Raw genomic sequence first — 21,045 nt, forward strand, 5'->3', positions numbered from 1 at the left:
GCCAGGACGAGGAGGCAGACGAAATATTCTACCAGAGGCTGGCAGGAGTCTCCCAGTCGCTAGCCCTTGTTCTCGTGGGGGACTTCAACTTTCCGGACGTCTGCTGGAAATACCACACGGCAGACAGGAAACAGTCGAGGAGGTTCCTGGAGTGTGTGGAGGATAACTTCCTGACGCAGCTGGTAAGCGAGCCCACCAGGGGAGATGCCTCGCTTGACCTGCTATTCACGAACAGAGAAGGGCTGGTGGGAGATGTGGTGGTCGGAGGCCGGCTTGGGCTTAGCGACCATGAAATGGTAGAATTTTCGATACTTGGTGAAGTAAAGAGGGGGGCCAGCAAAACCGCTACCATGGACTTCCGGAGGGCGGACTTTGGCCTGCTCAGGACACTGGTCGAGAGGGTCCCTTGGGAGACAGTCCTGAAGGGCAAAGTCTGGACGTTCTTCAAGAAGGAAGTCTTAAAGGCGCAGGAGCGGGCTGTCCCCATGTGCCGCAAGAAGAACGGGCGGGGAAGGTGACCGGCCTGGCTGAACGGGGAGCTCTGGCTGGGACTCAGGGAAAAAAGGAGAGTTTATCACTTGTGGAAGAAGAGGCAGGCAACTCAGGAAGAGTACAGGGATCTCATTAGGTTGTGCAGAGAGGAAATTAGAAAGGCAAAAGCCCGGCTAGAACTCAACCTAGCCACTGTCATGAGAGACAACAAAAAATGCTTTTATAAATATGTTAATGACAAAAGGAGAGCCAAGGAGAATCTCCATCCTCTATTAGATGCAGGGGGGAATGTTGCCACCAAGGACGAGGAGAAGGCTGAGGTACTCAACGCCTTCTTTGCCTCAGTCTTTAGTAGTCAGAGCGGTTATCCTCAGGGTACTCAGCCCCCTGAGCTGGAAGACAAGGACGACGAGCAGGATAAACCCCCCATAATTCAGGAGGATGAAGTTAATGACCTGCTATGCCACCTGGACACTCACAAGTCTATGGGGCCAGATGGGATCCGCCCGAGGGTACTGAGGGAGCTGGCGGAGGAGCTTGCCGAGCCGCTCTCCATCATTTACCAGCAGTCCTGGTTAACTGGGGAGGTCCCGGACGACTGGAGGCTCGCCAATGTGACTCTCATCTACAAGAAGGGCCGGAAGGAGGATCTGGGGAACTACAGACCAGTCAGCCTGACCTCGGTGCCGGGGAAGATCATGGAGCGGTTGGTTTTGAGGGTGCTCACGAGCCATGTGCGGGACAACCAGGGGATCAGGCCCAGCCAGCACGGGTTCATGGAAGGCAGGTCCTGCTTGACCAACCTGATCTCCTTCTATGACCAGGTGACCCGCCTAGTGGATGAGGGAAAGGCAGTGGATGTGGTCTACTTGGACTTCAGTAAGGCCTTTGACACTGTCTCCCACAGCATTCTCCTAGAGAAGCTGGCGGCTCACGGCCTAGACAGGTCCACTCTTCGCTGGGTAAAAAACTGGCTGGACGGCCGAGCCCAGAGAGTTGTGGTCAATGGAGTTAAATCCAGTTGGCGGCCGGTCACGAGCGGTGTTCCCCAGGGCTCAGTACTGGGGCCGGTCTTGTTCAATATCTTTATCAATGATCTGGACGAGGGGATGGAATGCTCCCTCAGTAAGTTTGCAGATGACACCAAGCTGGGCGGGAGTGTTGATCTGCTGGAGGGTAGGAAGGCTCTGCAGAGGGACCTGGACAGGCTGGATCGATGGGCCGAGGCCAACTGTATGAGGTTCAACAAGGCCAAGTGCCGGGTCCTGCACTTCGGCCACAACAACCCCAGGCAACGCTACAGGCTTGGGGAAGAGTGGCTGGAAAGCTGCCCAGAGGAAAAGGACCTGGGGATGCTGGTTGACAGCCGGCTGAACATGAGCCGGCAGTGTGCCCAGGTGGCCAAGAAGGCCAACGGCATCCTGGCCTGTATCAGGAATAGCGTGGCCAGCAGGAGCAGGGAGGTGATCGTGCCCCTGTACTCGGCACTGGTGAGGCCGCACCTCGAATACTGTGTTCAGTTTTGGGCCCCTCACTGCAAGAAGGACATGGAGGTGCTGGAGTGTGTCCAGAGGAGGGCAACAAAGCTGGTGAAGGGCCTGGAGCACAGGTCTTATGAGGAGCAGCTGAGGGAACTGGGACTGTTTAGCCTGGAGAAGAGGAGGCTGAGGGGAGACCTCATCGCGCTCTACAACTACCTGAAAGGAGGTTGTAGCGAGGTGGGTGTTGGTCTCTTCTGCCAAGTAACTAGCGATAGGACAAGAGGAAATGGCCTCAAGTTGCGCCAAGGGAGGTTTAGATTGAACATTAGGAGAAACTTCTTTACTGAAAGAGTGGTCAGGCCTTGGAACAGGCTGCCCAGGGAAGTGGTGGAGTCGCCATCCCTGGAGGTATTTAAAAGACGTGTAGATGAGGCGCTTAGGGACATGGTGTAGTGGGCATGGTGTGTTGGGTTGATGGTTGGACACGATGATCTTAGAGGTCTTTTCCAACCTGTATGATTCTATGATTCTATCTCCTTACTGTCCCATGGACCCAAGGCAACACCATCACCCATGGGCCAAATGTATTTCTTATGCCTCCTCAGAAATATATTCCTTCCACTTTTCTCTGATGTGCCTACTCTTTCTCCAGTTGCCTACAAGGCAAAGACTATAAACAACAAAATCTTAAGGTTTACATGACTTAAAGGTTTAGGATTCTTTATTTGTGATGTCTTATTCTTTTTCCATTTATTATACATATATAAATATAGATTAGAAAATCTCTAGAATACCTTATCCCCTATAAAATATCCTTAACCACCATTAAAAAAAGAGCAAACAAAATTTTGAATTAATACTGAAGTAGAATTAGCCGATTTAAAAATATTTAAGTGATTTCTTATTAAAACAAATTCAAAAATCATCTAGCATCTACAAAGACAATGTCTGTATGAAGGTGGGGTTCTTTGGAGTTTTGTTTATTTGTTTCCTTAAGAAAAGCTGAAGCTGTATGCAGAGAGAAACAGGTACTGAACTTAGAATAGATTCAATATGACAAAGACTGTGTTGTTGACTGTTTTTAAATGATACAGCCTTCAAACATTTTAAAATATTGAACTCTTGGCTTCTTCTACCCTGGCAATTAATAACATGACGTTTTTACCAAAGTAAGAACAATTGCATTCTACCCAAAGTTTGAGCAACTACAGAGTGAATTTTAAATCCAAATGAATCTTTATCCCCTCCCATGAGAAAACACCTCTTAAGAGTTTCCAGGCTCCGGCAATACAATGAAAACAGAGTCATGAGAACAGTTCCTGAAAAAATACAGACAAGATGCTACAAGGAGGAAATGAAGTGAATAGTGATACAGTTGTTGTCCACGAGCTCTAGTTCTTTGTCATCTAGAGTTACTCAGCCTTGAAGAATGGAAGGGTTGCTGAAGCAAGCACGGAAAGAAAGGATATAAAAGGTAAATCCTGATTGTCCCTTCAAACTGCTGCTTACCAGGTTGAGGCTGATGAGATGACAAGAGTCAGACTCTTTTCACTTTCTGGCATGATGTTTATTTTATCTGAGCTTGAACTGAAGTCAATGTAAGCACACAGAAGTGATTGAAACCTCTGCTCTTGCGTATAAGGCTGTTCTTGGAGAAAGAGGTCCCAAGAAATCATAAGAGATGCCTGGCGACAACAGGTTACTGTTGAATATTTAAAATGAACACAACAACTTGTCTGTAAATTACAAAGACAAGTGAAGCAGTGATGCAGATGTCAGCTGAAGATACTCTGTCCACAAAACAGCTTTATAAGCAGAGAATCTCCACAACAAAACTACAGAGAAAACAGATCTCGAGATCTTATCAATCAGTATCCAGTGTAGACTGTGAATATAACCTTGAGAATATGAGCCTCAATTTTTATTTATTTAGCTACTTGTTAAACGAAAAGGATTCCCGCATAAGAACCTAATCTCGACAGGAGCCTGAAGTCACACTAGACAATCCCTATCTGTTATTTGGAAAGGCAGAACTTTCCACGAGACAGAAGAAACTGTCTTCCACACCAGCTGGCTTATATTCTTTGTCAATCTGAGAAAGCTAACAGCTTCAGAATCCATTACAACAGCTAGAGAAGGAACCAGAAGGTAGTATAAAGGAACTCTTCATATTTTCAGGAGATAGGCATTTTTTAATTTTTTTTTTAATAAGAGATTAGCTGACTTGAAATTAACCTTGCTATAATCAGAAGACACCTGCCAAGACTCCACTTTAACGTAGTTGGGTGCATTTACACTCAGAGTTCCTTTTCTCCTTGCAGGGAACACCTGGACAATATAACCTACCACCTGTTTCTATAGCTTTTGAAACAAACATGATAAACTGGTAATCCTTCCCTGCTGTACCAAGGTAAGACTTCCAAACTGATCAACTGCACCCAATCTCACTGAAGATGCTTAATATGGAGAGTACATTGCTTCCAGAAAAGGATGCATAGATCCCTGTCCCTGGATACGTACATCACCTTTATTCTTCCGCAGTTTCAGTGAGCACAGGGAATTCAGTGCCAGGAAGGATAACACACAACAGAATACAAAATAGGTCCTGAAGAAAGAGGGCTGGTAACTCAGAAGTTCTTGGAATAAGGCAGTAATTCACTCCAGTGTTGATGTTTTAGCATACTTGTTCCTTGTTCAGTGCAGAGGCATTGCAGAAGAGCTGGTCTCAATGCAAACTCCCACAGCAAGGAAAAATATATGAAAGAACTCTCTACATAACAGTGCTAGTGCTACAAGAAGTGAAGGGGAGGACACACAAGCAACAGAGGAAAAGTTTTCTGATGCAGAGGAAAGATGGAGAAAACAAAAGAAATCTCACAAGGAGGAAGTAGTTTGACCAAGCCCCTCAGATCCTATGATAGTGCCCTTGTCTTCTATTAACTATTTTCATATAAGATGACACATCAGATTCAACCAGTGCAGAAAAATGGCTATATAGAAATGAATTTATTGAATCAGTACCAAAGAATTCTTTACACAAAACTTCCTAGAAAGCAGATATTTGTTGATACCAAAAGGAAGATATCACATTGTTTTGACACGTCCCATAGAACAAGAAAATCTCAATTTTGTCAAATTAAAGTGGTGAGAAAGAATAAGATCAGTGCTTTCTGAAATTTGAACTTTTGGAGGAAAAAAACCTGAAACTTCATACACTACACTAGAAGTCTTTGCTAGTATTATACACTCTAATAATTCCTAGTGCCATTTTGTGACTGCTCGGAATCCCAGAGCACTTCTATGCAGTTTTCCCACACAGATCATCCTGAGTGCCAGCCTTTTGTTTCAGCATATTCTGTTTACCATCTCTGGATACCTAGAACACCTTTTAGGAACATTTTCCTCACAAGACATCTGACTTCTGGATTACAGGATTCAATTCAACTGTTGTAAGTAACATCTGCTAAAAAGGTAATTTCAGAAGAGGAAGTTGAAGAACAAAACACCCTTTGACAATAGAAAGATAAGCAAGCCATGTTGCCAAGATAATGGCCTCAGAACAGTAAAGTACATCTACTCTGTATATTCATGCACTGAGAATTGGCATGCCCTATGTCAGCATGGTAACTGAAAACTTTTCCCCAGCCTCAAATGATAAGGCATATGTATGGCACAGTAAAATCAGATGTTATTTAAAGACAGAACTTAGTTTTGTTAACTGGCCTCTGCTGTTATATCCTAAGAAATGCATTCTGTTCCTTTAAAGTAAAAGTTTTCTTTAGAATAAGTTGGCTAATACTATGAATTACAGCTACCAATTCAATGACAACAGCTGCTGTCTGACATGGGATCTAACAGCCAGCTTGTCCTACACAGACCTCTAGCTGTGAGACCTAGTATTAGTTTAATTTAGCATTAAGGGGAAAAAAACCCTTCATTTTTGTTTAATTTATGCTCATGCTCAAATTTTAATTGAGGGAGTTTGTGATGTAAGAGAACAAAGCCCCACAGTAATTTTAAGTAAGACAATACTTACTACACCTTACTATTGAAACCTTTTTTTCTAGGCTAAGTTGCAAGCTGATGCACAGGAACCCTGCAGAGAATACTCGAAAGAAATTTAAAACCAGATTCCTTCTCCTTCATTAACTGTTTTCCACAAAAATGCGAGATGGAACTTGATGAGCGAGACCATTCATGACCCAAAGGCCCACACAGAACATATCTGGTAGGGTGAGAACTTCCATTAAACTTGGTGTGAACATAGCTTTCTGGAAAGTTACCAACTAAATGAAAATTATTTTTTTGCTGACAGAACATTTCCTCTGCCTATAGTATATGATGGCTACATTTGAAAATTCATACAGAAGTGTGTTTTCAAAGACCTATCACCTACCTATTTTGTCTTACATACACATATATGTATATATACTATACATACACATATATAGACAACAGTTTACATTACAAGGCAAATTGAAATCTGCATTTTGCACTCATTTATGTCAGCTAGGGTGAGCAGCTTTGTACATAGCATAGCTCAAAGCTTCTGTATCGACTTGCATACAAACAGTACTAAGGCTTTTGTTTCCAAGTCACAGCATTTCCTCCCAGAAAAACTCAAGTCCAAACAGACATCTGTAAGACTCTAAATTCCAGCTGCCTCCTTCCTATATCCGGTGGGACAAAATTCCCCTTTGTATACAAAATTCCCCTTTGTATCAACTTCTTGTTAATTACATTTTTGGCTGGTTACCTCCAGCTCTCTATTTTTCAGGTGGTGACTCTGTTAACAAAGTCCTGGTATACTGTACATATTAGGCTTACTTTGACAGAAATGTGACTTTTCACATTTGAAAGAATATATTACAAATACCTTTTAATAATAACTATTACTCATTCAACACTAATACACTATATTTACCATCTTAATACTACTATACACTGCAATGGGATAAAAGTGAATTTGTTTTAGTTTTAGATCGGAGATAGCAACTGGATTTCTCATTTATCTTTAGTTAAGCATATAATTATCTGTAGAAATATCTGCTAAGCTTAAGTGTGATCCTCTGAAGTTACATTAATCATACAATTAATATATCATTGTGACAATATTTCAGTAAATGTGATTTTTTTAAATCACAAACTCTCCTAGTTTGTATTATCATATTTTTGACTAATTACACTTTTTAATGCACAGCTTAAAAAAAATTAACTTTTTCTGGATAATGAGATTGCTTTCACCCCTATTTCTGAATTTAAGACAATTTGAAATTAACAAACCTCTCTGGCAATGTTACTCAGAGCTTCATCTTCTGCAGAAAACCTGTCCTTCACTGGAGTTCTCTTCCGTCCTGATCCAGGAGTTCCCATTTTTATTCTCTGGTTCTGTATTTGCAAAAACAGACAGGAAAAAGCTCAGTTTTCAGATCTGGAATTAAAAACAAACAAAAAATCCAACCCCCCAAAATGTAATAAATTTTCCAATTCTTCAGCTATATAATACTCAAGAAACCTACACGTCATTGGCACAAATTTATCCAGCAGTTGTATTTCTGGGAAAATTTTATCAAAAAATCTTGTGGCAGCTTTATAGAACACCACTGCCTCCTACAAGATGCACACACAGCATTTTTCTACTGAACAGAACCCATCAGTTTACCTGCAGCTTCAAAGTTATGTACAACCATCAACTGCTCCTAGCTCAATGATGATACCTATGTACCCTGACACTTTTCACAACTCCTAAGCATAAGTATCCATTTAATTTTATGGACGTGAAGAAAACCTAAAGGCAACAACAGGTTCAAGAATTAAGCTTACATGATCATTAGAGCTCTCTCCAAAACAGAAAAAATAGATTCAGCAGACAAATTTTTCAAAGCATCCAAGCAGGTAGATGGGGCTGATTTACATTTTAATGCAGCTGTTCTCATTCAGCTGCAACCAAATGAGAACTGCAGTCTTCTATAACATAGAAGTTTTATTATAGTAGAAGTAAAGACATTTCTAGACAAACAAATTTGGGAAATGAAGAGAGAAGCATACTAGCATCATACGCCCAGAATAATACATAAAGTACCTGCTTAGTCTTCTTCCAGAAACCTCTGTTATCCATTGCAAGAATATAAAAAAAATTCACCACCAAATCAAAACATAGCACATACAGCCACAGACAGCAAAACATTACTCAAAAATTATCTAAATTAGTTTTTTCAAATACCCTAAAGAAACCCTAAAGATGCCAGATCAGGATTTGGTGGTAGTCCAGCTATTCGATATAAACAAGGTAAGTGTCCCACACAGGGCTTGGGAAAACACCTTATTTAGAATAAAATTTTCTTCATGCAAATAGAAAAGGTCTAGAAGGGAACTACTACTGGCTATCCTTTTGAAACTGAACTGGTGCAAGAACTATCTTTCATACTGGGTCTAACCAGCAAACATTCAAGAATTCCTTACATTTAATCAAGCGGGGGGGGGGGGGGGGGGGGGAGAGAATGTGACAGGGGTATTTTAGTGCAAGCACAGTTTTTGCTTTATTGCTTTTATACAGCAATCACAAAGCCAAAATATATTGGGGTATACTTCCTGGGACTCAAAGATATCAAGTAGCATCACAGCTCTGTCTTTTTTTTTTTTGTATTTTAGCTTCTACACTTCTTCCCTTCCCCCCCCCCCAACTTTATGCCACTAGTCCTCTCTTTTCCTTGCAGGCAGGAAGTCTTTTATTCTGCTTCAAATTCTGCAGGTATTTTACTCTTTATGCGCTTAGACAAGGGAAATAGAGTATTTGCTGATGACAAAAAAGACAACAAAGACTTGAAACATGATGTCCCCCTTCTTAAAAGCTCCTGCACAGGACAGATACAATTATGCAATAATCTTATTCATTTCTAGTTGCTATTCTGAGACCAAAATTAAACATACTCAATACTGCAGATGCACAACTACTCCATTGTGTAAAAACCTTAAAGGAGAGCTTACAGCATTTGCGGATGAGTAGTAGAGGAATAAAACCACAGTATCTGAAGGGGCCAGAGAAGATGCAGTTCTATCGTCCAGTAATGAACACGCTCCGGATGGGGAAGAGTGGACATAAGTACCCCCCTGGATTCCATCCATTCCTCCACAGGCTGCTCATTCGTTCTGTAGTGCAGAGTGTTTGGATAAAATACAGGCATTTGGACCAACACACAGGACTTGCCTGCCAGGAAGTGTTTTTACCATCTGCCTGTGGCTCATGGTTCAATTTATTTGTTACTCCCCACAACATGGGTTTTTTTTTTTTGTTGCTGTCATTTGTTTTGGCCTTAATTCTGATGTTAGGTAGCAGCACACTTTCAGGAAGAAATAGAAGATTCCAGCCTCACTATTATCAGAGGTTGGGATGGGTTTTAGAAGTAGGACAGCAGAGCTCGAACTCAGGGTGATGGGAGACTCTGAGATAAGGCCTGGGACAAGTATTGCCACTGTTAATCCATTCAGTAAGAGTCTGTATTTTTAGTCTTAAAAACAAGCAAGCAAACTTATGTTTTATACTCAGTTTAATTTAGATATATACACGCAGAAAGCAGTTTGGAGATCTCTGTGGCAAAGGTTTAAGCTCAGAGCTACAGGTTGCTGCCCACATTCAGAAGAAATGTCCCCAAAAATCTGCATCTTTTTTCAGCAATTCTTATTGGCTGACTTCAAATAAGAAAAGCAGATAGGCCCCAAAGTAGAAGTTGCATCCACACATAAAATGATACACCCCTGCTACAGAAGGTTTTCACAAGGTTATGTATCAGCCAAAAAAAAAAAAAAGAAAAATCAAGAAACTATGTTATTACAATAGATCAGTTCATGTAAGCAACAGAACTCAAACCTATCTAGTAAAAGAGGTCACTAAGCATGAAATGAAATTCTTTTAATTTGTATGTTAAAGATTGTATTTCTTAACTAAATATTTACCACATAAGTAAAAACTGCAGAATAAGTGCACATGCCATAGACTTGAACTTCATTTGTGGACATCCTTTAAACAACATATCACTTTAATAGACAACTAACTTTGGTTCGTTAATTCAGTGAGATTCTCTTAGCTGGAAGACTGATTTGGGGAATTGAATGTAATAGGTTATGTAGCTATTTTTAATACAGCTATGTTCAGACTGACAATAAGTACTAATGTATACACATAGAGTAGTGAATTTTTAAAAAATAGATGCTGATGCTCTAAATGAGCAAAAGCACTTCATTTCAGTCTCGCTGTAGCATACTTGTGCCAAAGTCACTGTGGAGGAAGGCAAGTGCGGCATCCCTTCCGGCCATCTGCCACGCTTCTCACCTAGGATGAGCACAGAACTCCTGACTGAGCCCAAACCTGAAAAACGAAGCAGGGACAGATTACCTAGAAGGTATTCAGAGATGTTTCATTTGCCTGCAAGGAGGAGTCAGGAAAGCCAAAGCTCAGCTTAAGTCAAAACTAGCAAAGGCTGATAAGGACAAGAAGAAAGGCTACTATAAGGACATTGGGAACAAAAGAAAGACTAAGAAAACTGTAGAGCCATTGCTTAGTGACACAGGGGACATAGTGGGGGGTGCTTGCAAGGCCCAGCCTTGGCAAAAGGGTTTGGATAATAACAAATGTGACAACAGGAATTTGTGGCTGTGTTAATCAAAAATGCAAAATTGTCTGACAGGACATTTGCCCAAAACTGATCATGTTGAAGAGCAAGAGGATCATCAGTTAGATTAAACAGTAACCAGAGAATGATAAAGAAATGTTTGAAATAAAGGAGTCCTCTTGAAAAGAAGTATAAAAAACATGAAAAGCTGTACTAGTGGGAGAGGCCTTGGAGAGGAAGCAGCAGCCATCAAAACCTGGTTTGACACTGCCAGAAGTCACCCTGCTGACTGCATCATGGTATCTGCCCAGGCCAGACAGTGCAGCATCCCTCCTGGAGGACACAAGGTCCTGCACTCCAGCTAGCAAGTGGTCAGTACAAGGTGCAGCAAGGGAGGAGAACCCACACCTTTGGTGCATGAACATGAGCTTGTGAGGTGCGCTCTCGCTGGCAAGTGCATTAGGGCATTGTAAGGAACAGCATAGGTACATGCACCCACATATCCAACAGAAATCGTGCAAATAGGGGACCCTGGAGTTGAAGAACAGAGGGCAGTTAAACACTGGCCTAGAGAGGCTGTGAAAAGTCCAGCCCTGAAGATATTCAAAACTTGACTGGACAAGGCTTTGAAAAACCTGCTCTAATTGACCACACTTTGAGCAAGGGGTGACCTCTAGAGGTTCCTTCCAAAGTAATAGATTATATGATTCTATAGTTATTGCTGGCAGCTTTGAAATTAAACCTCAATATAAGCTTTCTTTAATAAGATGTTTTAATATTCCTTCAAGGGTCACAATTTCTTCCATTCTATGTAACTTTAATTGAGTTGATGTATGTCAGAGTATTTCATGTCTTGTTATACAGTTCAGTACTAAAGAGATCTAGTCCTATTGCTAATAAACTAATTAGTCTAATACTAAATGTATCATGATGTTACTTTTCAGAAAAATGTAAGGTGCCAAATATTTCACATGCATGCAGAAATACTTCTTAGGTGCTTCACTTCCACAACTTGCTAATTATGGGAAAAATTATTTTGCTGCATGTTATAAAGAATTTAATATAAGCTGTAACATCAGAATTTTCACAGAAAATAACTAAATAGAACCCCAAAACAAAACACAACCACACAAAGAACAGTTTGTTACACTGGCCTTCCTAAAATATAAAAGATAATAAAAGTAGAGTACATTATAATCTGCTGCATTTACAGTTCAGAATTCCCAAGTCACATCTATTACATGTTTATTTCTTACTGTAGGCTGGGTTACATGTTGTATTACACGACTGATGAAGTGACATCCTGTTGTATTTCATTCCAAAAAACTGAAGTGTCTGAAGTCCCCAAACAAACCAGAAGACTTGTGAGGAAATCCCTCAAGTTTCCTCTTTCATTTTTCTTCACTTCAGGCCTATGTAAATTTTATCTTTTCCCCAAGTCTTTGCTGTCTACTCTTCTTCCTACTACCTTCTGATTAAAGATTCTCTGTGTTTCTTTTTCACTTCCTAGAAAAAAGTGTGACCTGCCTTATGTAAAACAGAAGCTACACTACAATTTAAGGCCCTATCACTCACCACCTTCAATGGCACCACCTGTTCCGATGCCTGGGTCTATGCCAGTGTATTTGGCATCACATACATGCAAGGCATTCAGATACTACAGTATGAACAGGCTATAAATAAACAGACTGAAACTCTCCTTTTCTCTTTCAAGTAAGACCACAAGATAATTAAAATCCACCTGTATAGAAACAATCTCTGTATATTTGATCCACCAACAGAAAAGAGCAGCCTTGCTCTAGAACCACTGGCTGTTAGAACCAGCCTCGTAGTTTCCTAATTAATACTGGAATATAAGCCAGCAGCACCCGCATTTCAACTCCAAAGCCACAAACATAGCAGTTTCTATCTTTAAAGTAGTAAATTCTTTTAATCCTGGGAAGGAGTTGCGCCTTTTGTCCATAATATCCAGGCAAATTTTCTTGCCATTTCAGTTGTCCACTTGCAAAGTTAGTGTTTTTATCTGCAACACACCTTTAAACATCTGAATCAAGTGGACCATAAAGGACATTCTACAAAATACTGCAGCAGTGCTAACTGCCCCTACTGCTGGAAATTGATGTCTTTGACATGTGATAAGACAGATAAGCACTACTGGGAAGTTCTTCATTATAAATTATCATCTGAATGTAATTTTACAATATTAGAGTACATAAATACCTAGGTTTGTTACAGAATTTTATCTGCCTCTTCAACAAAACATAGCACTAAGCATTTTCTCAACAAACCCCAAAGATCTTATAGAATACATAGTATCAGTCTGTGTGATCAATTTCAGTTATAAGTTGATTCAATTTAAATTAGTGGCTAAATTATTTGATTTCATAAGAACAAAAAGGCAATGACACCAGTGGGAGAGAGGAACATTAACACAGAGGAAGGGGCTGGAATTTCTTGAAACCAAAATGTCTAAAAACCTAAAAGAAAGTATCTGAATGAAGGTTACTTGGACGAATCATGTTAGAAACACATTAATAAATAAGGAAGATGAATGTAAGAAGCAGGAGAAAAAAACCATTCCTCACCAGCAAGCCAATCACAGGTTGCTGAAAAAGCACAAACAGTAGTAACTCATTTTGATTTTTGACAGTTCCACAAATGTTAAATATACTAAAAAATATACTTGTGAAATATACTAAAAAGAGCAAAAGCTTTTTCAAAAATCTAAGTAAAAAGAAAGATCTAAGAAGCAGGAGTGCTACACAATGATGATGGAGTTGAAATTAAAGAATCTAAATATACTTCGTAAGTTAACTGAACACTTGCTCTTTACTTCAACAAATGAATACTGTTGATGAGTGAAGGTATGGAAGCTACCATACCCGCAATTAAAGCAAAGGTCTAAAAAGTTAATGTGCTCAGAAGAACAGAGGAAAACCCAACCCAGTAATTTTACAGAACTGTCTCATGAAACTGCAGCTCTAGCAACACAAAGCTACAAACAAGCCAGAGGTACTATTACTGCAAAAGAGCAGAAGTAGCATTCATATTTGAGAAGGAGCAGAAAGAATCACATTGGAAATCACAATCTTATTTGCTTAGCCTTCAGTGCTTTGTCAAAGCAAACTCTAAAGGAGACACAGAAATAAATGGACATAGAATAAAAATACGTTACTTTGCTTGAGTTAAAATTATGCAAGAGTAACATAAGAGTCTTCCCCAGAAGAATGCCCCTATACAAGGAAATGCTCTTTGGAATTAGTGTCTGTCCATGGAGCCAAAAGCACCTGAGAAAGAAAAGGAGCTGCATGATCACACGGTGACCATAACCCAACAAAGGAGTATGTGGGGAGTGAGAGAGGGAAATAAACAGGGGTTTAATGCAATAGTTTTAAGGACTCATTTAGAATTTTCATTCAGAATAACCTTGTTCAGAAAAAGATTAACTGAAACTAGAACTATTGCAAAAAAGAGCTGCTAATATAAGTAAAAGAGCCTAACATTAAAGGGAAAAAGCAAAGACTGAGAAAAGCATATAATTACTGTCTGCCAAAAGATTACAGTGCTTACCTCTATGATGGAGGCAAAGTTATTCCAATTCATGAATAGTGTTTCCATTTAAAAAAAAAAAATGTTCATCTCTAATCATGGCCCACTTCACAAACCATTGGCACAAAGTTTCTGCTCTGAGCAGACAAACTCATGTCAGCTTCTTTGGTAAGAAAAGTTACTCTTTGGATAGTTGACAGTTAATCCAGTACAAGCTGACAACTGCACAATCTACCCCTTTAACACAGCGTATTTGCAGTTTATTTGCCATTTTAAAATCTGAGAAATACAACTTCTTATGCATTCATGGTGTTTAGCAATAGAATGACAATTCCTTAGAGTGGGTTGAAATCCCTCAGTTTGTTGGTTTTATGAAGTTATAAATGAAGAGAAAGTCACCAGTTAAGACAATCAAAAACCAAGCCTGCAGTCTGCAAAAGTGTTGCCTGATGGAGCCATAACATGTAACCATGCCTGGTTAGTGTTGGTAAACTTAAAGCAATGCAGGACAGTAACTGTACCAATGTATCCTACAGCCTGTAGAACTACGAGGCACCTCCAGACCCACCAAGCTATCTTTGGTGACCTTCCTCAGTCTTTGCAAGTTACCAAAATTCCAAGACAACATCATGCAGTAATGCAACTTCAAGCAGTGGCACTTACTTTATGGAGTTCTCTGCCAGTCAGTTGCTAACAGCTGCACTTGGAGATACCATTACTCCACAAAATAAAACATTACATACAGGATATTATCATCAGTAATAAAAGCATCTGCAAAGCTCTTGTAATGGTCACTCACCAAAGGATCTCTCAGAACATGATGTAAAGCATATGTAGGTTTCAGAGAAGCAGTGTAACAACACAGTTGGACTTTTCTAGAATCAGTGCTACCATAAATGCTGAAGATCCAGGAACAAACTAAGAAATCAAACATGATTTTAAAATATGAGGAAATGACAGTACTATAATGAGCACCATGAAAAATGATGGGAATGCATAATAAAAAACAAAGTCACAAGAACCTTCCTTAAGTGTTTATTCTAAAATGGAACAACCATCTTTTTTACACTGTCAGCTTTTTCAAAATGAGTATCCTTTCTGTCATTTTGCAAAAGAATGATTCATTACTCATTGAAAAAAAACCAAAACAAAACACTGCTACTATATTGAGGCTCCATTTTTTTTAATGAAACAAACAGAGAGCCCCATGGTAACAACCCACGTTCAGTAACAAGCTGCAACTATTTAAGATATTTTTCCATTACCAATTTAATACACTCCTACACTCTTTTCTACTAGTGCTACAGTTACAGTGCAACAACAAAAAGCTACTGAAGCAAGCAGGACAAATTCTCCTGGGCACCCCTCAGAGCCTTCTCCACCTGCTGTTTCTTCGATCAGCTGACATCACTCCTGCTGACTAGCCCTCTGCTGTGGTAGCAGGCTGGTACGCTTAGAAACACTTGTTCCCACCTGGCCCTTTGGGAGCTGCCCCTTCACCTCTTCCTTTGGAGCAGCTCTAACTCTGCATGCCTAATACAAAAAAAACCTACAAACTTTATCATCTTCACAAGCAGACAGCACTAATTACATAAACTATGTTCAAGGACAGGTCATGCATAAACACAAACTGTCCATTACATACACTTATGTGTTACCTCGTTTCCAGATATTCAAGATAATAAATTTGGATTCCTTTCTCAGAAAGCATCTCTTATCATGTTTTGTAACACTGCTGAACTGTACTGACCCATAACTATCACCACACACCTTCAGATCAGGATCTTACAAACACAAACAACAACATAGTATCAAATCTGTTATTGGTTTCTAATCCTCTACTCACATTGTATACCAGAGGTTATTCAATTATATATGATACCAATCTAGGTTTTTGGGGTATATGCGCACGACAACTTGTGCACTGTGTGAAAGTCTAGACCTTAACATGTTATACAGATCCCCACTACTTGGTGTCCAATTTAAACAGCACTTGCTAAAAGTTCACATGTGTTAAAGTACTATGCCATCTTCTGAGACAATGAGAGTCATTAAAAAAAAGAAGAAAAAATAAGCTCCTTTGGAGTCAGTTCACAAGAAGTACTGTTGTGATGTGCAACAAGCTTACACCTGACACATTTCACACAACTGTCTTCTATTCACATGTTCTCAGCTACAGCCAGGAATTCAGTTCAGGTAAGATTGACTTCACACTCTAAGGTAAACATCTCCAAACCCAAGTAACACAAAACAATGGAAAAAGCATATCATGTATGTCAAACTATTTTGTACTGCTAGAGCACCTTTCATCTGTTCTTACATCATCACTAAACAATTACAGTGTCTACAGGAAGCAGATGTATATTAAGAAGATAACTGTTTCTGGGCCCCAATACATTTAATTACATCACTTTACAGTCGAGACACAACGAATGTTTAAAGAACTCACCAGACAAGCATTGATTTAATCTTCCAGGAAATTTGTGACAAAAAACCCCACACATCTCCAAGGATGTTCGATACTAACATTGATACTTTAAAGGGATAAAACTGATCCTAGACCTTCCTCATTTCAAGCCAAAACCGTCTGTAAGTCTCTCTAAAATGAGGGACTCACTGAGTAGATAATACAAATTCAATGTAGCACTGCTTTCTAAAAAACGTTTTACTATCAGTGAAATACATAACACTGCCCTTCAAGGTATCATGCTAGGATTCAAACTGGAAATCACTTCGAACACGTGGAGCAGATCACAGCCCAGAGCAGTTTTCGGGCTCCTTCCAAACTCAGGAATGTGCCCATCTCTCTTATCATCAACAGTCTCTTTGCAATTATAGCAGCAGGACATACTAAGAATAAATAAATAAACGTGCTCTGAAATAAAAAAAAAAAAAGCCCGACTAAGCATCAGAAAGCCTGACCGAACCTTACCATAACTCTCTACCGGGGGGGGCACGCCCTACTGCTCTGGGGAACAGTGAAGCTGTGGTAACGTACTTCGAGGAAGTGCGAGAGCGAAAGGCACCAAAACACACACAGCTGTGATTTCAGGACATCTTCCTTTCTCTCTCGCTCTCCTCCTCCTCCCCCTCATTCCGCCGTTTCCACTCAGTACCGAGGCGTGAACGGCACCTTCCCGCAGGCCCGCGGGCGAGGGATCGAGCCCGGCATGGGGGAGCAGCCCGCCGGAAGAGCTCGGGCGCTCCCGGCTTCCCCTTGCCCGCCCGCATCAGGTCTGACAGCGGCCACAAAGAAGGGGGCCGCGCACCACCGCCCCAAGCTGCCGCCGTTATTGTTCCCCTTTCTGTTCGCCTACCTGACGAGGGAGTCCCGGCTGAGCCGCCGTGCCCTCCCCGCTTCTCTAAACCCGAAGAACCGGGTTCCCACCCTGCTTCCCCGCCCCGTCCGGGGCTGTATGGATATGACACCCTCCCTCCCCTCCCCCCGCCCCCACCTCTCACCCTCTCCTTGCCCGGGCCCCAAGGAGCCTTACCTGCGGGCCAGCCTGCTGCAGCACCGGAACGCCTTAACAAGGAGGGGAGTTTGCTTCAGGCTCCCCTCCCCCCCCCCCTTCCACGGGTGCGAGGGGCTCGTGGGTCCTGGAATCGCCTCAGGCTCCTTCCTTCCCTCACTCCCCACGCCCAGAGTCCAAGGAACAGAAGCAGAAGCCGCCTCGGAGCAAGCGCGGGTGTCAGGCAGGCACGGACCGTCCAGGGGCCGCGGCAAGGCAGCCGCTACCTCAGTTCACCCTTTCACCCCCCGCCTTCCGCCCCTTCCCCGTGAGGAGCCGCAGGAACCGGAGCTTTCGGCAAAGACGAGCCGTACCGCTCCAGGCCGCCCTCCCGTTCCCCGCCCCACACTCTTGCCTCCTCCCCTTCAACGCCGGGCGGTTACAGCCACATCGAGAACCCGGGTAGGAAACAGCGGTTAATTTCAAACCGCCCGCAGGGTCCTGCGGAAGGGGCCAGCGCTGAGAGGAGAGCGGGCGGGCGGGCGGCCGGCAGCCGTTGCGGGAGCGGCACACGACCCACGCTACCACCGAGACCACCGTGCACCCGCACTGCTCCCCGCCCTAGCCCCTTACACAGGCCGGCGAAGCGGATTGCGCAGGCGCCGCGCCCGCCGCCGCGGAGAAAGAGGGCGAGCGGGCGGTGCGCACGCATGCGCAGAGCGGGCGGGCGCCACTGCGGGGGCGTTGACGGGCGGTGCTCCGCTGGCGGGGTCCTGGCCGACCGGTGTTCTGGGTGGGGAGGGCAGCGGGTGCCTGTGTCCTGAGGCGCCTTTTCAGCTCAGGGAAGGCAAGGCAGCAGTCAGCCCCCGACATTAACTGCGTTGCCGGAGGAGAAGCGCCCTCCTCTCCCCCCGTTTCTCTTTTCCTCAGCCGGCAGTGAAGGGAGGGGGGCTTTGCCCTGGGGTGAGGAGGACTGCGGCGCCCAGCTCTCCGCCTCGGCCCCCCCTTATCACCGGGCAGGCCGGCTGACCCCCTGCTGTGGCAGGGAGAGGTAGGTCTGCGACCTTCTTTGTATTTCCGTCTCGGTTTTATCTGGGGTTTCTTTTTATCTAGTGATAGTTCCCTATGTAACGGCCCAGCGAGAGCTCCGGCAGCCCGCAGCCGCCTTTGCGGAACCGCAGCGCGACCCGCCGGCTTCAGCCGCCGCAGGGCCCGTAGAAACCGCCCTGCTCATTTCTTGCTCTACCAAGTCGTGCGTCCCGTTCCCACCGCCTTCAGCTGGCACGCCACACAAGTGTTGCGGAAGATTTACGCGGATGGGTGCCAGGCAGGGTTTATGGGTAAAAATCCTGTGCAAGCATTTACACCTTATCTTATATGCTGGCCCAAACGCTGCTGGACTTCTGCACTATCAAATTTTAAATGTAGGCAAGCAACAAAATCCCTAAGGATAACATATGGAAAAGAAAGGCAAGACTGTGCCATTAAATATATCCCAATTTACACACAAAGAGCCAACTCATGTTCATGAAAATATTGATGAGGCTCTGCTCTGAAATAGACTTGGGATCAGTTCGTAGTCATTTGCTTTTCAACAGCTCTGTCAGTAAGTGCAGGGTGTCTGTAAGAACATAGAGATGATCAGAGGTCTGGAGGAGATGGCGTTTCATATGTTAGAAATCACAGGGGAATGAAAAATCACTGTTGAAATGACAAGCCTAGTGGTAGGACTCAAGAACATTCACCAGAGCCCTTGGCAGAGGTCAAATGTTGTCTTACTAAAATAAGCTCAAGTGGATGTGCATAAAGTAAAGAAAAAGGGACTTGCAAGTGAATTAAATCTATTACAGTAGACATAAAACAACTTCCCTGAGTTTCATTAATATTTTATTATTTCTCAGACTTTCTGTCTGAGAAACCCTATACTGTCTCAATCTCTTTACTTATTATACAGCATAGCCTCACCATGCTTATTTTTAACATCACATCAATTTCTGTACTAATAGATGATGATCTCACTGCAGGGAGATGAAGTAGAAAGTTTCTCTTGGAAAATCAGTAGGAAAGACCAAAAAAAAGTACTGGCTTAAAAACTATATTTTTATTTGAAGTTTATTCTTATAGAAGGACTCACCTGCTGATTTTCTGGGCTTTATGGAGAGTCTTCATTACAAACATCTCAGGTTGTTTTGGTTTGGTCTAGCTGGTGGGAGAAGTCTTTCATTCCCTCTTGAGTGGAGAGTTTGTGTGGAATCTTGTGAAATGTGGGATGTCCCAGGTCTGTGTGGGATGATTCTCTGTTAATATATTGCTACGTAAAGGGGAAAAATGTTTTCAATTGTTTGTACGTTTTTCTCCGATGAAATGTTGGTATTTGCATGTGTTTAGTCTTTTGATATCATAGGCTGCACATTTTTCTTTAATGATGCAGCAAAACGCATGTCTCCTTGAGAGCAGACATGCATTTTTGTGGCTTGAAAGAGCAATTGTTTACTTGGCTGAAAAGCGGTGCACAGTGCAGTGTACACACAGTGCAGTTACTACAGGCGGTGGTACAGGATGTCACAGTAGTGATTCTGAGTTCAGCATCATTAATGAGTAGCTAAACAGTCAAGTAATATACAGTTTCATTGTAAAGCTTTAATTAGAAGCCAGAAGATGAAAGTTATGTTTGAACTTTTGCTGTGAAATGGCTGCAGTTACAAAATATGCAACTATTTATGAATCTGCCTTGAACAAATTCTTACTGAAGCTACTATAAAGCTTGCTTTGTTAATAATGAGTTTCTGCTAAAAATAAATAAATAAATGAATGAAGTATCACTGGATCTGCCTTTGAATATATTTTCTCTTCACTGTTGTCTTTTTAAACAGTAGGTTAGTATAGATTCCTCGTCATACGTAATTGAACCTGCTGATTTACTCTCTCCTTTCCCTTTTCTCTGGAAATCTCTCTTTAAAGCTGTTTTGCTCAGTCGAGGCATTCCATAGATGAAATCGTAGTTCTCTTTAGAGCGATGGTCACCTCAGAAAGTATATCTAGGATGAATCTGTAAGTCAGTTGTATGGAACGCTTTCAACAATGTCAACTTCTTGCAATAATTTCTATACAGTTTTAAAGCGTTTTTGTCACTGAAGCAATTTCGATGAGAGAAAAATGTGTTTCCCTGTGTAATGTTTGCTATTTGTGCAGTTTTGAATATCATCTTTTTTTGCCTCTCTCTTTAGCATTTGTAATCTTCCCATGAAGTTTTTGTTTCATGATTATTGCAGCTTGTGGTTAAGAATGTAATAGTGATGGCACACATGTAGGATTATAGTCTAACTTAATCCCTGATGTCATTCCATGTATTTTCCCTTCTGTGTCCTCCCTATTCTTCTTTCTCTCTCTCTCACTCTCACCACCCTTATGGAAAGAATAACTTCCAGGTATTACTTTAACTGGTAGACTGGTTTACTGATG

At 42.0% G+C, this 21,045-nt stretch overlaps 1 protein-coding gene across 6 annotated transcripts in view; it reads right to left on the reverse strand.

Moving 5' to 3' along the window:
- LRRFIP2 (LRR binding FLII interacting protein 2) overlaps positions 1 to 18,261 on the reverse strand; it is a 64,868-nt gene extending 46,607 nt beyond the window's left edge. For 3 of the 6 annotated variants that reach the window (XM_075143032.1, XM_075143030.1, XM_075143034.1), the window contains exons 1-2: positions 10,235 to 10,338; positions 7,257 to 7,361 (exon numbers count right to left, since the gene is read on the reverse strand). In XM_075143032.1, coding sequence (XP_074999133.1) covers positions 7,257 to 7,361; positions 10,235 to 10,273 — 144 coding nt within the window. In that variant the 5' untranslated portion in view covers positions 10,274 to 10,338. Of the gene's footprint in view, positions 1 to 7,256; positions 7,362 to 10,234; positions 10,339 to 17,625 lie in introns of those variants that run through there. The other 3 variants (XM_075143029.1, XM_075143031.1, XM_075143033.1) reach the window with 3 other exon arrangements.
- Between the last annotated feature and the right edge of the window lie 2,784 nt (positions 18,262 to 21,045).

Source organism: Calonectris borealis, chromosome 2 (assembly GCF_964195595.1).
Source record: "Calonectris borealis chromosome 2, bCalBor7.hap1.2, whole genome shotgun sequence".
Lineage (NCBI taxonomy): Eukaryota > Metazoa > Chordata > Aves > Procellariiformes > Procellariidae > Calonectris > Calonectris borealis.